Source organism: Syngnathus floridae, chromosome 21 (assembly GCF_059516105.1).
Source record: "Syngnathus floridae isolate MCC-2025c chromosome 21, RoL_Sflo_1.0, whole genome shotgun sequence".
NCBI classification, from domain to species: Eukaryota; Metazoa; Chordata; class Actinopteri; order Syngnathiformes; family Syngnathidae; genus Syngnathus; species Syngnathus floridae.
Window position 1 is genome coordinate 2,230,953 of NC_142433.1, and position 15,987 is coordinate 2,246,939.

At 41.4% G+C, this 15,987-nt stretch overlaps 2 protein-coding genes across 2 annotated transcripts; one reads left to right on the forward strand and one right to left on the reverse strand.

The window, feature by feature from the left end:
• Positions 1 to 5,518: 5,518 nt before the first annotated feature.
• On the reverse strand, positions 5,519 to 10,385 carry LOC148379797 (TBC1 domain family member 20). The gene is made up of 10 exons (XM_088365833.1): positions 10,063 to 10,385; positions 9,773 to 9,827; positions 9,517 to 9,647; positions 9,369 to 9,449; positions 9,101 to 9,287; positions 8,598 to 8,699; positions 8,383 to 8,524; positions 8,113 to 8,297; positions 7,831 to 7,937; positions 5,519 to 7,425 (listed from the first exon to the last, which is right to left on the reverse strand). Exons 1-10 carry the CDS (start codon positions 10,115 to 10,117, stop codon positions 7,247 to 7,249), a joined length of 1,224 nt encoding a protein of 407 aa, XP_088221959.1. The 5' UTR covers positions 10,118 to 10,385; the 3' UTR covers positions 5,519 to 7,246.
• A 240-nt stretch (positions 10,386 to 10,625) lies between these two features.
• On the forward strand, positions 10,626 to 15,914 carry dgat1a (diacylglycerol O-acyltransferase 1a). Its single transcript, XM_088365827.1, has 17 exons — positions 10,626 to 11,176; positions 11,711 to 11,798; positions 12,461 to 12,501; positions 12,581 to 12,666; positions 12,965 to 13,017; positions 13,151 to 13,256; positions 13,318 to 13,446; positions 13,524 to 13,598; positions 13,665 to 13,768; positions 13,847 to 13,885; positions 13,954 to 13,995; positions 14,061 to 14,105; positions 14,173 to 14,285; positions 14,367 to 14,432; positions 14,489 to 14,576; positions 14,651 to 14,713; positions 14,858 to 15,914. Exons 1-17 carry the CDS (start codon positions 10,920 to 10,922, stop codon positions 14,996 to 14,998), a joined length of 1,536 nt encoding a protein of 511 aa, XP_088221953.1. The 5' UTR covers positions 10,626 to 10,919; the 3' UTR covers positions 14,999 to 15,914.
• The last annotated feature ends 73 nt before the right edge of the window (positions 15,915 to 15,987 follow it).

Consider the following 15,987-nt stretch of genomic DNA (forward strand, 5'->3'; position numbering starts at 1 on the left):
TTTAAAATCCCAATATGATGCTTTTGTCAAAAACAAAAAAAGGACAAGTAGCGCTTCAAATTTTGTGAAATATTCATTAGTAGCAACTAAAATGCATTTTGCACTAAGCTTCGGTGAACAGCTGGAAGACACTTGAGTGAAAAGTTGGAGCTGAGAATAATTAGGTCGGAGGTCTTCCTCCATATGCTGGAGATGGAAGATGTTGGCACCTGCAAGCTGGTGGGAACCCACCCGTGAGACCCTCACTGTAATTAGATACATCCTCAACTTCATCGAAGAAAATCCAAGTAGGAAAAAGCTGAACTCTATAAACATAACCTGTTTCCCCCCATGGCACATAGTTTCTCGAGTTCTTTTTTGCAAATGCAAGCTTTTACATTCAGTGGCTATGATTGTTTTTTTTTTTTTTTTTGCAGCGTCATTCCAGGAAGTGGTGGCATCTTCTTGAGGGTGCAGCGTGACCTTGCAGAAGCCTGGCCGCTGAGATAAGCTCGATTTTCTCTCGCTCGCTCACTCTATCGTGTCCAGCTCCGGTTTTCTCACTTGTGCACTTGCCATTGGATTTATTAATCACTACGGAAACGCTTATTAAAAAAATACCACCCGGATGTGCCTAGTGAAACTGGAGCTTGAAATAAATTCAAATACAGGGAACATGCAGTAAGATATTTAAATCATCTTTAAATCATCTGGGAGATTGAATACTCAGCAGGTGCTGCTGTTTTGGTTAGCAATAATGTTCGCTTAACGCTTTAGCGTGAACACATTGTGCTGACGAACAATCCTTGCATTCATTTATTAGGCGACACACAAAGTGACAAAATAGGTCAACATCTAAAAATACCTCACCAAACAATTAGCATTTTCTAGGCTTGGAATCTTTTTTTTCTTCTTTAACAAACACTGGACATGTAAGCAAACTGCAGTCCAATAAAGTAAAAGAAAAAAAGCTCAATGTAGCATGGAAACGAATTATTTCTTATCGGAATCCTTTAACCTCCCTCTTTTGTCTGGCTGCGCATACACAATCAATAGTCATTATGCTTTGCATATTGATCCACATTCTTCACACAACATAAGGAATTGTTGGGGCTGGCGAGGAGGTGTAAATTTTGTTTCTATTTTATTTGAAATGCTTAGACAGTGGAAAAAAAACAAGACTACAAGCCATGTTGACAGGATGGGGCGACAGGAGCAGATGAAAGGAGGAGAATGCAAAATTCGGGCATCAAAGGATGGCCCTGAATCACACTCTAATGACTTTAATATGTTTCTCCTTATTAAATATCATTTTAACTCTAAGGCAATGCTCGCGCACGCTTTGTTATTGTGGGATGTTTTGAGAGCTGTTTTGGATCATTATCTTGAGCTATACTCCGGGAACATTTTTCCCCAAAAATCCCTTTTAATCCTATTACCAATTAAATTTAACTATAATGTAACCCCCGAATACCATACGAATAAAAAAACATGCCTTTCTTTGACAGTATGAGTCAAAACTTGTGCTGTTGTCACCCCCTTCACCTCAAAAAAACAATATATTTTTTGTCACGATTTTTCCGAGCTTTTATTTGCTATAGGAAGGAATAACTGTTTTGTTTAGTTAACTGGTGTCCCAGTTCCCGTACGTGATACCGACGTGCACTTTTTCAGATGATGCAATATAATTTACTGCAAATTATTTTGCAGGCCCTGAAGCTACTCTGAGAACTACCGCATTACATTATCAAGTAAAAGGAAGGACGCGGCAAATGAAGTGGGTGTCACAAGCCGACTTTGTCAGTTGTCACTTAAATAAACACCGCAGATGTATTAAAAGAGACAGCGGCGTCGCATTTTAAGATGATAGTCAATCCCGGCTCTGATTGAAAATAGGATGCTGAGCGATGTCACGTCTGGAAGTTGTGACAGCACAATCAAAAAAAAACGCCGAGACGTCGGGACCATAATCGACGGTCGCGTACGCAATCCTGTTAACGACGGCTATGCTGCGTTTTCCCCGTGATTGCAGACGTTTACGGCCGACACGAGATGATAAAGCACATGTGGGGAAAAAACAAAAACTCGTGACGAGTGTTAAAACTTGAACAACATATTTTAGGTAGATGAGCGATGCTAAATTGCACAGATTTTTTTTTGTTCTTGGAAGTTGTTGGTTGGTGGGGTTGTGCTCACAGCTTTTAATCTATTTTGCTCTCTAATGAAGGCATGAAAGTTTCCGAGGAGCCTCAGCCCACTCACCCGGACTCCGTAAAGAACGACATGGCTTTCCTTGATCACTGCGCGCTTTGACTACATTTAAACCGTTTGCCAAAACGTGAATCTTTTGATGAGTCTCCAGTCAAACGAAGCCTCCCGTGTCTCGGGGCGCTTCCGCCGTGGCCGGCCATCTGATGTCTTAATGATCTGTGAAGCTCATTTTTAAAAGTCTCTCATCTTTGCTGCTGTAGATGCCTGTACAGATGGAACGTGCTCACCTTTTTTTTTTTTTTTCTGGGGCAAACTTCATGCAAACTAAGCACTTTGGGAAATCTGTGCTATCGGAGGAACGTCTTTCAATTTGTGTGGATTGCTAAACTCCCTGTAGATACAAAATGCATACATCAAACAGAACTGCAAACAGCTTTGAGCTGTCTAGTATATGAATCCAAGTGTTAGAAATGAGAAAGAGACCTGCATTTGATCACTCAAAGTGCCAATTCCAATCAGAACGCATGACTCTTTGTGGGGAAATCCTACAAAATCCCGAGAAAATGACAAACGTCTAAGCGAGCTACGGGTCCATTCTGGTTGTAATTAAACGGCAAGCGCGTGACTGCACTGCACTGTTTCACCGCGACAGTCGCATTAGAATGAATGACAATCTCCCAGCCAATCACATTGTGCCTTTATGGATCATTTGTCAGGGCCGGCCGTTAGGCTGCCAACTTCTTGACATTTACCCACAAATTCACATGCAAACACGAAAGCACACACGACTGAACGCTTGTTGACATTCTGCAACGCACCCCCCCCCCCCCAACGGCGTTTTAAAATGAACGACGTGAGTTTGAGCCTGTGCGATTTAAGACAGATTGATGCGTTCCCCCGCTGTAAGAAAAAAAATGACACGGATGGATCCAATTGAAGCTTAAAAAAAATATGAACTAGCCATCTCGGGCTGGCGTCGTTGGCGTATTAGCGTACTGACAGCGAGGCTGAAAAGATTAACAGGACATCATCGCCATGTGGGAAGAACTTTAACAGACTGTGAAATCAGTCAGCGTTGCATGCAAATATGGCGGAGGGACAAAATCAGTTTGGCTATTTTAGGACTCATGCAGTGTCCAGGATATTTTTGTTTGACATATGGATCAACCAGGAAAGGCTTTAGTAGGATTTGGGATAAAAAAATAATCATAATAATAAAATAATAAACACTAACCACAACATAAACACTGAAGTACTAAAAGTAGGATTTTGTACAATACAAAAAAAGTCCAAGTGAAATCAATGATGAGAATTTAGTCAGAATTTGTACCAAAAGTAATGAAGTGAAATTACTGATAAGGGTTCAGGAGAACTTGGTTTCTTCCCTTTCACAGACATTTTTAGGGCTTGTTAAGAGAAATCGGGCAGAGTTGTGTGGAGACGAAGAATATTTGACAGTTTGACAACTCGTCTAAAAGAGGAGAAATCATCTGATTGGAGCACGTACAAATTCCCTCTGGTGTCCATGGATACGAGGTGCTGGGTGTACCCCAAGCGGGCTAAGAAGACGAGAGGTCATGTGCGGAAAGCCCAAGAGGAGTCCGCCTTGACGTACCAAAAGCATGCACGAAAAGTCTGAAAAGGTATTCGGAGAACTGAATGGCCAGGCTGAGATTTCATCTTAATGAGACCCCGGGGTTATCAGAGATTCACCCTACGAAACTTCTTTTTGTTACTCTTAATGTGGAAAAGGTTGAAATTGAAAAGTTTCGCTTGCAAAGATCACACCTGCTGCACCGATGTTCCGAATAGTTTAATTTGGGCCGCGACTCGCCAGACTGCCTTGACAGCTCTGAACACCAATTAAGGGAGTGTCTTTTTTTTTTTTCTTTTTTCCCGAAGACTGGTGTTAATGTCTCCATTGGAGCTTTGGTGCTTTTTATCGGCTTCTTTTCTTTCATTTAGGTGATGCAATGGAGAAACTATTTCTTCCAAAAAAACAATACAATAATAATGCTAGTAAATTCCTATTTAGACTTCAGGGAGGAAGAAGCGGAGACACATCATCAGTATGCAGGGTTGCAGGGCACACGTGTTGCCTGCGAAGCACTTTGCGACATGTTCTCTGATCCATGACAGAGTGAAGGGCTGAGTTGGGGGAGGGTGACTTGTAAGACATGAGGGCTTGGGCGCAGAATGGATTTTACAGACACAGTCATTTCACTCCAACAGCTTTTGTACAAAATCTTCCTACCTTTTTGTCATTTTAAATTATTTTGGCACAAATCCTACTCAAGCCCCACACCAAATGGAGAGCAAACACAATTTTTACACAGTACTATAAAGCCCATGGGTGAGTAAAGGTGGTCTTATTAATAGCATAGTTTGTTGCCTGAGTTTGTAAACAGACTGTATTTATTTAGCAGACACCGTTTGGTGTCCAAAAGCGCTTTGCAATGCCTCAACGCAATCATTCACACAAATGACCAAAGGGAGCCTGCTACTAGATTCACTGGGAGAAAACTACAAGCCTCATTTTCACTGAAGGACACTCCGAATTGATCAATTTGACGATTAAACCCACAACCAACTCGTTGGGAGACAACAACTACCACTGAGCCACAATGCCGGATGTCACTTCCTCCCAAAAAATACATTGAGTATGTAAACAGGCAGACCCCTGGAGCAGCTGTCATCCCTGGCGAGGGCCGTGTGCTACAAGCACACGTGCATGCCACTTTACACACACCTCTACATGCAACACAAACACATGCTTGTAGATTTGGAAGGTAACCTGAGTTGGCCTTTTAGGGCACCAACAAGTAGTGACTAATGTTGCGAGAAGAGTGTGCGTGTGTGTGTGTGCATGTGTCCCTTGCCAGGGGTGCACAACCCCCACACAAATCTATGACCTCCATTCTCAGTGGATGCCTTTTGACAACATCTGAATTTACGCATCATTTAATTGCAAAGGCAAAGCACCACAGATGCAAACTTGCTACGAGTATTGTTTTTAGCATTAGCGTTTGGTCCACACTGAAAGTATTATTGATTTGTTCTGACAGGGGCTGACTAAATTGTTAGCATAATAACAGCATGGTATTATTTTTGATAAAATCCAACCAAATGTCTTTAGAAATTACTGATGAATTCTTGTACTTACACTATAATTTTCTCTTGAGAGTAACTGCAATTCTTTCTGTGGCACTATGAAATCAATGTTGAGCATTTTATATATTGCATTTTATATTTTGTACAGAATTGGAGAACACGTAAAAATGTTTTTTGTAAGTTAACTTACCAAAATAGAGGACAGAAAACATAAAAATACCATCAAGGATTGTTTATTCATTGCTTTAAGTGAAGGCACGAGTGCAATTTCACAGAGTACTACTAATAACATAAGAATTCTTTGGCATCATTGAATAAGCGCTGCAGTAATAAATATTTTTTAAATAGTTTTTTTTTGCTATCTTTTCAATAAACACTTATTTAAAGCACGTTGGCATAATGAATATTCCGTACACGTCTTCTTGTTTGATAGCAGGGGAGTTTGTCCAAATTTTCAAATACCTTTTGTGCGCCATTATTTTTTAATTAGGTTTCATTTTCACTTTTATTGACCCCAGTACATCTTAATGGTGCCCTACAACAAAAAGTCAGGCTGTGCGAATTAAAACGATATGTCTGTGCAAAAAAAGCACTGACACAAACATTAAAAAAAAATTCAAACTGGCCTGCAAGGCGCTGACTTATCGAGCGCCTAATTAAAATAATTAACAATAAAAGTCTCTATAAGCTTTCTATTGCAGAAAAGCGGCCAACTAACAAACTAGCTAATGGAGTGACACACTGACGGGGACTGATAATTCCTCAAGCTTAGCAACGCTGTAGGAGGTCATGTAGTGATTTCTTTTGATATTCGGCAATAGTTTGAGGCACATTGGCGACACCTACAGGACTACTTTTTTTTTTTTAGATCACAGTTTTAACAATTTGAGTATTATTAGCATCTTAATTATTTCTGCCAGTCGGCAATTGTTTGTAAGGCAGGTTAAAAGACTTAAGTGAAACTACAAGAAGCTAAATGCTACGTTTTCTGCAAGTTGTTTTTGCCGGTTTTTGGGATTAAGAGACATCTTGATTTGTTTTGACAGACTGCAACAGTGTAGAACAGCCCGTCATCAGAGCATCCAACTGGCACGTGTTCATTATAGGGCGCAAAAAAATCAATAAGTCCTCCAGGAAAAAAAAACAGGTATACATGTTATTATAGTCACCATTTCTACTGAGCGGAGGGCCAACAAGGCGAACTTGGGCTAACAGATGCAGCTGGCGCAAGCTTGCAAAAGCTGATGAATATTTCAAAGCAGAAGACGTCGGTACACGGAGCAGACATTGCTGGGGAAATCGCTACATTGCTAACACACACACACATCTGTATTATTAATATTCAATTTTTGGATGTAGTAAACGATAATACTCTTGAATGTTCCTCCAAGAGACGACTTTTTCAGAGGAATGAATTCATTTTTTTAAATTTTGTTTTCATTGCACGTTATAAATAATTACAATATTTTTGCGAGTCTATGATTAGGATTAAGTAAAAGTTCTGTTTGGGCATCACCCTGCTTAATATTTCAACGTGAGAGCTTCATGTATTTATTTAGTAGGTGTGTGTGGGGGGGTGCAGCTCAACAGTTTGAAAACATAAAAACCTACAAATATACAAACGTGGTGTGAAAAACACCAATCTATTATTACGCTCGAGTACACTGCAACAATTAATTGCGCTCCCCCCGTTTCTCATTTGCACTCTTAATCCACATTGAGAAGCTTTCAGTTTTTAAATGTTATTTGGCCTTAGGTTATTTGCCCCTTAGGGCACTTTTTGGTTTCCGAGATTCCCGCAAGTGCACTAATGTAAAAAAGATATATATGGATCACACACATACACACAGTAATGACCAACCGTGGGACTTTAAACCATGGAGCTACTTCCTTCCGCCTCAGATACAGGGTTTGAGTCCTTGCCGTGAAGCTAAGAAGAAGCCCATCAGAAGAGCTGTAACAACGTGTCGGGCGCCCACTCCATGGCCGTCTGGGCCACTGCAAAAACGGCCAACCCCAATGTGGCTGACAGCCCCCAGACCGCCATTTTCACCATCCTGCTCCCCTTCCCCCACCGCTGGTCTCCATCCTGGGGCAAAGCTACGTCCAGGCCCGAGTGGCGAGCTGCGGCGAGCACAGAACAAGGGTGAAGAGGAGGAGGATGCGGAGGGGGAGGGGTTTCATGCTGCATTTTGTTTTTTGGGGAGGAGGATTTTGAGGGATATTACAAACACCAGGAAAAGACACACAGAAGAGTAGAGCATTGATTTTTTTTCAGTAGCTCTTATGATGAACAATACTGAGTTAGACTCCATCCATGAGAGTGACTTGATACGGAACAAAAAACATTTTTAGGATCTTAACTGTTAGTATGTGTATGTACGTTCAGTGATGATGACACTACTATACTGTTTGACCTAAGCTGTTACATTCTACGGTATATGTTAACTTTTTCAGTGGCCTTCTCGCTGACTAAATTAGATGAGGACCACCATTATATGGACAACTTCAGAAGATTGCCATCATTACCTTGTCTGGAAGTGGTGGCCCGAGCCTTGGTGAGACGCTGGAGAACAGAGTCCGGTCTCTGGTGGAATGTTGATTGTTGAAAGGCCTTGAAGGTGCTTATGGACAAGCTGGAAAAGAACAAGGAATGTGTGGGTCTCAGAAAGCGTCAAGCAGTACATTGGACTTCCTGTTGTCATAGCGCTGATAAAACTGTACCTCTGAAGATGGAAAATTCTTTTATCAATTTCAATGGGATCTCGGTGTGAAATGTTATGATAGTTAGCAGGGGGTGCTGCTTCTAACCTTTTACTAGATTGTAGCGCAGCTCGTTTAGCCAGCATAGCTGGAGGGTAGCGGTTGAACAGGTTTTGGGACTGGCTGATCAGGAGTTCGTACGGAAGGTCTTGGGGGATGCGAGAGAGGACGAGGTGCACCATGGCCATGTCGCATTCCGTCTGCTTCACCTCCTGCTCTCTGTACAGCACGATCTGGTAGAAAGAAGGATCAAATTCTAATTCGTTCAACTGTTTTATTATCTCCTCAGAGGAAGGCAGGGGCTGAAGTTTTGCTTACAGTAGCAGCGAGGTAGATTGGCATAATGGGGTGTGAGGCCAAGAAGAAGTCATACAGTCTCAACGTGTGTTTGAACTCGGACAGGACGTGTCCGTACCAAGTGATTAGCCAGGATAGGGCAAAGATGGTTCCCACCTCCGCTCTAAAGAACATCAAAATAAAGACAATGTATTTAATTGCATCACCCCCCCAAAAAAAAATGGATGGACTTGTACCTGAGCAAAAAGTCATGCAGTTCTTTGTCAACTTCTTCCAATAAAGGCATCAGGTAGTTTAAAATATGCTTTGTGCTGTCCATTGTCGGATCCATAAAGTCCCTGCAAAGAAAAATAAATGTCAAAAGGAGAACCTCTGCTCATGAACAAGTGAAGAACATTGATGAAAGAAATATTTCTTCAGTTTTTGCACATATGGAGTATCACACCATAGTCAGAATGCCTTAATTTCCTGTTCACCTCCAACCTAACCCCTGCTAAAGGACCTCCAAGCCTTAGGAATTGCTGCCATCTACTGTACATGTCATAGTAGTACAATACCAATATTTTAAGGAACAGTAAAGTTGCAATATTACAAAAAAATAGATGGTAATTTCCAAAAAATAAAGTACTGGACTACCACATACTAGGTTCAGTGCCTGTAGATTCACTTATTTGAGATTTTTTTTCAATATATTTTTTAAAGCCTTTTTATTCCGGCACAAAATAATACTGTGTGCTACCTGAGATGATATTTGGATAAAGTATGAAGCATGGCGATGGCCATACGCTCTCCAACAACCAGCAGCAGCGTAACGGCCACGTCGTGGTAGCCCTGATAGTAGTTGAGCTGCGTGTTGCACCTCAGAACCTCCAGGATGATATCAACAAGCTGCTCCTGGAGTATAGCTCGCTCCGCAGACGGCATACCTGCAAGAGAAGACGAGCGACATAAGCGATTCTGACGTCAACGTCTACCGTGCCGTTTTCAACACAGTAAAGGAGAAGGACCTTTTGGAAAGCGCTTCATGGATCTCCTGACATCAAGAACCACCTGGTTGTAGTCCTTGTGGTTCTCTCGTCCATCTTTTCCTGCAACATATCTTGCATTACACATCATATTCCTTTCAAAAGTACCACACTTAAATTTGACACTAACTCGGCTTATGTGGAAGATCATATACGTTGACGTTGACTAGTTTGGGCCACACTTTCCTGCGAAGTTCATTTGAAAGCAGCCCTCCCTGACTGGCCGCAGCCCTCCTCAGGGTCTCGATGTCCACCGGATCACTGTGGAATTAAGGGCCCATTTTGTTTCGTGAGTGGGCAAGTAAATCCAAATATTATTCATCAACAACAAACAGTGTATTCTTTTATTTTTTTCCACCCATCTATGACAGTGACCAAGTTTCTACCTGTTTAACGCCAGGTGGATCTCAGTCAACTTCTGCTTCTTCCCACAGTTATCTTCTGTAACACAGTGACATACAAAATGTGTTAGCAGAGTTGGTTCATGAATAATGGTCAGCTATCTGTTGGTATGATGCCATACTGCCACGCAGGCAACATTTACAAGCACGAATTTACAATGGCAAGGTAAAATTCAAGGGTTACCACGAAGTCAAAAGTTAGTAGTTGGAAAGAAAAGACGAATGTGTCCAAATTGTATCTTTATTTTTTGCCTGCTATCAGTTGCCCGACCTACCTTTTGTGACAGGTACATTCGTCCCGTTTAGTTTGTTTCTCTTGAGCTTTCTCATTACTTTTTAAAATCTTCTTGGCAAAAACAACGATTCTACGTTGTGTCGTGGGCACATATGCGGATTTAAGCGTTTAATAAAAAACATTTAGCGCATGGTCAAGTACAACTTCAACTGTGTCTTCCTGGGAGACGTGGACATTATACCGCTGGGCTAACCATTGGTCAAATTGAGCCCGTGACTAAAATCTGAAAGACGATTGGCTGGTTGGAAACACGTGAAATGTCAAGCGAACTATTTTGTAGTTCTTTGAGGAAATAAGTGAGTTTTGGTAACTTTTCCCTTAAAAAAAAAAATTCTCCTGTAATTTTTAAGTAAAAGAATGTTATTTTGAGAACAGCACAGATTTTTAGGGCATTTATCCAACAAACACTTTACTGGCTGTTTATCTGTGTCACATTTTCTTAATTTTACTGACATCTAGCGGTGATATTTATAAAAGCATACAAATGCAACGCAACGTCAAATTCCTTGCAGAGTCGCCGAATTAGCGCCTTTTGTGATTTCAGTTAAATATTAGAATGCCGATTAGTAAATCGCTTATTGAGCTGTGATAGAAGCGGACATCACCCAGGAGACATGCTCTGTGGAGTGGGGAGGTGGATAAGTGAGATCTGGCAACCCGTTTGCTAATTGCACCAATATCTTGATAGCGTAGATATGAAAGACCGCCTACAGACTTCCAATCGGACTCAACCTCTGCGCTTGTAACCGCGTCACGCGTGTCCTGCGGGGCCCACTGACAAGCAAAGGACATCGGCGGGCCGACATGTCCTGTCAGGTGAACACTGCATGAGACGTAATGAGTGATCGACCTGAGATGAGAGGGCCCGGAACCCGTCAGAGGAGAACCACAATTACTGGCAGCGTCAAGCAGCAAGCCAATGGGGGCAAGTTGCACAGCGGCGAGAAACCACCACCGTGTCCCGGTAAGAAGACGGACGAGTCGGGAAGGCGTCTTAATAGCAATGGAAAAGCAGTAAGAGAACCGGGCCAACCGCACGCTGATAAACACAACAAGCCGGAGAGTCCAGTGGACGAAATCAATGAGAGACTCAGGTAACTAAAAAAGACAATCGGATATTCTTGTACTAGATTGCCACATAATGCAGTACTCGACGAGTAAAGTGCAATTTTTCTATGGGGTTGGCATCTCTTTCGGTTTGCTATACGTAGTGTGTAACAGCAATTCCATTCAATAATATCTGTAATTTGAAATAAAGGGAGTTGAGGAAAATCCTGATGTACCCAAATGTAGCAAGGACAGGTGTGGAATCGCCACGGAGTGCTTAAACCTCAGGTGAGGTTTTGTGGCAAGTTCAAAATGAATTCACAATTGCTCAGTATATTATCATGCAATTATTGCATCTATGATTAAAAACACGAACAGATCCTACAGTTGCATTTTGAAATATGCATTGCTGACTCATTAATCATACCCAAAGAAAGTACATGGAATTCTCAATGGGCAAGTACAAACGTGCAGTTGTTGCAAAATAACATTTTTTCCAAATATTATTTGGCAACATTTGTCACATTCAGTTTCAACATTTAGCCCATGTGATGATTTTTTTTTTTGGTGGTCATCTACAGCTGCCATGTCCGACAGGAGTCTCTTCTGAGCTCCGCCAGCGGCTTCAGTAACTACAGAGGAATCCTCAACTGGTGTGTTGTCATGCTGGTGAGTATATGTGAATTCATATGCTGCAGGCTCAAATTGTTGCCATCATATAATCACATCATGCAAGTATATAAACGAGTTAACCATTAAAATAGTAAATAAAACAAAGTAAAACTACTCAACAATCAGTCTCCTGATAATGATCTACACGACAGCGCACGACTTTTGTAAACAGTCACTTTGTCCTCACTTTACCTTGCCTGACAGGCACCTATAATATCCGAAAATAAAACACCCGCCGTCTATAAATAGGCGGTCCAATTATTAAATGTGTTTTAAGACTCGTCTAAAATTAGATTTTTTTTTATCAAACCGCAGAAACAAGATTTCAGTCCCTCAGACTTTAAGTGGCACCATTTGTGGCTTTACTCCGTTGAGTCACTTGACCTCTTGAGGCTTGCAGTCTTTGCTAAAGGTTACGAAAACACAAGTCAGACAGCACGTTGAGTCGGAGCAACAGTTGCATCGCAGCTTGATGAACAAACCTCAGACCTTATTCATCAGAAACAAGCGCCGCCATAAATGTTTATCAGATATGTTGTCAAGAGGGCGCACCTTGACCTTCTTATTGAGCAAGGCAACAATAAACACCTGGCCCTCAATTGACTGTGATTACTTTGAAACGAACGTGAAAATGAACTATGTATTTTGGCTTCTCCCAGGTGCTGAGTAATGCCCGCCTCTTCCTGGAGAATATCATAAAGTGAAGTACTATTCAATGATACATTTTTTTCCCACATTTGTTGACAATGAATCGGAGTTCAAGCCGTTGTCTTTCTCAGGTATGGCATCCTGGTAGACCCCATACAGGTGGTGTCGCTATTCTTGAAAGACCCCTACAGCTGGCCAGCCGCTTGCCTCATCATCGGTATGACAATTTATCATTTAATTCATGTTTGTATTTTATATTTAGGCATTTTTTGAATTTTACATTCATTTTTTTAATCTAATCAATTCAAAATTTCATTTTATTTTCCATCAGTTATTTTCTATCAACATAGTTGTTTATTAATTCGGTCTAATTTTAAACACGAGTCTTTTTCTTCTGCAGTCCATGCAGCTGTTTTGAACAAGAGCTGTCCTAGTCATAAAGTCAAGTATTCTTGCCAAAGTTCACACTTGATGTTGTTTCTTTCTCGCTCTGCTTTGCTGTGCTGTTTTTCTAGCATCCAACGTTTTCATTTTGGCAGCTTTGTATACAGAGAGACGTTTGGCTGTGGTGAGATCCTACTCTGCTTTTTAATACACTCTGATTATTACTGTTATTATATTTTAGGTATTTATTATATTTTAGGTATTGATTGTATTTATTAGTTTTAAATATTAAAAAAGGTTTAATTTTTTTTTTCTAGGGAACGGTGTCAGAAACAACTGGCTTGATTCTTCACATCTTCAATTTGACCTCACTGCTGATTTTTCCTTCCGTGACGGTCCTCACTGTCACCTCCGTTACCCCCGGTAGGTAAACACTCAAGTCTTTCTGTCATGGTTATATTAAGTGTCAGTATTTGTTTGTCAGTGGGCGGTATTCTCTCCTTGGGCGTCTACACGGTGCTGCTCCTCAAGCTGTACTCATACCAGGACACCAACAGGTGGTGCCGGGAGATCAGACAAGCCAAAGCCAAAAGGTTGACTCGCTCCTACTCATGTGAGTTAACTTCACAGGTCAGCTCAGTGAGCGGCACTTTTTAGGCGCTGTAGTATTTTAAGCCGACTGATTTCCAGGTCCGTCTGTGGCTCAGTTCAATGGCTCAGCGGTGCACACCAATGTCTCCTACCCTGGGAATCTCACGCACAGAGGTGACACCAATTGTTTCGGTGACTTTGAAATACTGGATTAGTCATCTCACGCTGGTTTGTCCGCAGACATGTACTACTTTGTGTTTGCGCCGACGCTCTGCTATCAGCTCAACTTCCCACGCTCGCCCCGGATACGTAAACGCTTCCTCCTGAGACGGCTCTTTGAAATGGTGATGTTTGAAATAATGGAATCATCTAATGGGCCGTTTGGGGGGAGTTTCAAACGTGTGGTTTGCTTTTCCTTGCAGCTGTTCTTTATGCAGCTGCTGGTGGGGTTAATACAGCAGGTGATGTTTCTGCCGCCAAACACAAATGTTGGTTCAATAAACTAACGTGATTTGTTTTTGTTTCCCAGTGGATGGTTCCAACCATTCAGAACTCCATGAAGCCGTTGCAGGTAAGATGTCAAACACAACAAGTTGTGTTGTGTGACTCTGTGACAATTGTTTGTGTGTCACACAGGAAATGGACTTTTCCAGAATGGTGGAGCGGCTTCTCAAGTTGGCAGTGAGTTTCTTAAAAACTACACTGCTTCTTGTCTCCTTCCCCATCTTTCTCTTTTCTCTTTCTTCAGGTTCCCAACCATCTGATCTGGTTAATCTTTTTCTATTGGTTCTTCCACTCATCCATGAACTTTGTGGCTGAGCTGCTACAGTTTGGGGACAGAGAGTTCTACAGGGACTGGTGGTAAGTAGGAAGATCTTACAGTATATTCCATCTTTAAAAGGTACTGTATATACTGTAGACACAGAAATGTCATTCATGCAGGAACTCTGAGAGCGTCACCTACTTCTGGGCCAACTGGAACATCCCGGTTCACAAGTGGTGCCTGAGGTGAGCGGAGACATCTTTAGGAACACCTGGCAACGATCTAACTGTCGATTTTGTAGACATTTCTACAAGCCAATGCTGAAGAGAGGCGTCAACAAGCTGGTGGCCCAAAGTGCTGTTTTTATGCTGTCTGCGTTCTTCCATGAAGTAATTGCCATAAACCTTCTCAGATTTTATTTTCAGTTTTCTTATTGACTCTTGGATTTGGTTGTGTTCCTCAGTATTTGGTGAGCATCCCTCTGAAGATGTTCCGACTTTGGGCCTTTATGGGCATGATGGCTCAGGTAAGGCCAAATGGGAACTATTACTAGACGTAACTTGCTGAAATGCGATTGTGGAGGTTAACTAGTTGTGTTACTAGATTTTATGACTAGATTTTGGTTGGCAACAAATCAATGTGCCGTCTCCACCCCTCTTTTTCTCGCCAGGTTCCCCTGGCCTGGTTCGTGGGTCGCTTCCTGAACGGCATCTACGGCAACGCGGCCGTGTGGATGTCACTCATCATCGGCCAACCGGTGGCCGTGCTGATGTACGTGCACGACTACTACGTCACGCACTACGGCACATAGCGAGGAGCAACTCGGGTTTGTCAATCAATGGCCAAAGATGGGAAATGTGTGGACTGAAGGGGTAAAAACCTAATAAGCAAAACAAACATTTTCTCAACTACAAACAATGCAAGCTTCCAAGTAAAGTATATGTGGAATAATACACAGCTTTTGTGTCTGTTATGTTGCCTTAGTAGTTTTCACTTCTGTAATGCTGTGCCATCATTTCTATTGACTATTTTTGGCGGTTGTTGTAATGATTTTCTGCAGAGGTTGAGCAACCGGGAAATGCTTTAGCACTTTACAGAGATGCATGCACTCGACTTGTTTTTGCCATCCGCTCTACACGATAAACCAGTGTTTCCCGACCTTTATTGTAACAAAGAACAAAATTTACATATAAAAACTATGCACTGGCAAAGATGAAGAACAGTGATATTTGCAATGAATAAATATTTTCTGACCAACTCCTTCACTGCCAAAACTCAATTGCTCTGGACGTTTGACTTTCAATTCATTTTAAGTGTAATCAAATCATTTTGTCACAATGGTTGGGAGTCACTGAACTGAAACAGTTTGAAGTTGTTTTTTGTCGAGATGAGATGGAGGCGTATTTTAAATCCTAAACATTTCAGGGAAATAAAACATGTCAGTGGGAAATAATGCAGTAAGGCTGGCATTTACTTGTAATGAAGGAAGTGCCTGCTTGTTTTTAAAGTTGAAAAGAGGGCAAAACATTTGTACCTTTGCTGCACCAACAGAGCTTTAAAAACTAACCATTGTAACGTGTATTTCAGAGAGTATGCACAAAAAGATGTAGATTGGTTAAACTGCCTTTAAAAACACATCCGTATTGTGTATATAGACAAATAATATAATATGCCAATTGAATGTTTTGTGTCTTCATTCCAAATTAAAAATGTTTTGGTAATGCAAATGCGTGTCTGTCTCATTTTTATAATATTACAACCACTTAAGGTCTTTAGATAATCATTGAATGAATGAATGGT

What these genes read in the sequence shown, in the direction of transcription:
- LOC148379797 (XM_088365833.1), bottom strand. Translation starts at nt 10,117, where the DNA reads ATGAGAAAGCTCAAGAGAAACAAACTAAACGGGACGAATGTACCTGTC. An exon ending in ATCCACCTGGCGTTAAACAG is followed by an intron (nt 9,648 to 9,772) that starts GTAGAAACTTGG and finishes TTAATTCCACAG; the next exon opens with TGATCCGGTGGACATCGAGA. An exon ending in CATGAAGCGCTTTCCAAAAG is followed by an intron (nt 9,288 to 9,368) that starts GTCCTTCTCCTT and finishes CTTCTCTTGCAG; the next exon opens with GTATGCCGTCTGCGGAGCGA.
- dgat1a (XM_088365827.1), top strand. Translation starts at nt 10,920, where the DNA reads ATGAGTGATCGACCTGAGATGAGAGGGCCCGGAACCCGTCAGAGGAGA. An exon ending in TGGGAATCTCACGCACAGAG is followed by an intron (nt 13,599 to 13,664) that starts GTGACACCAATT and finishes GTTTGTCCGCAG; the next exon opens with ACATGTACTACTTTGTGTTT. An exon ending in TGAGACGGCTCTTTGAAATG is followed by an intron (nt 13,769 to 13,846) that starts GTGATGTTTGAA and finishes TTTTCCTTGCAG; the next exon opens with CTGTTCTTTATGCAGCTGCT.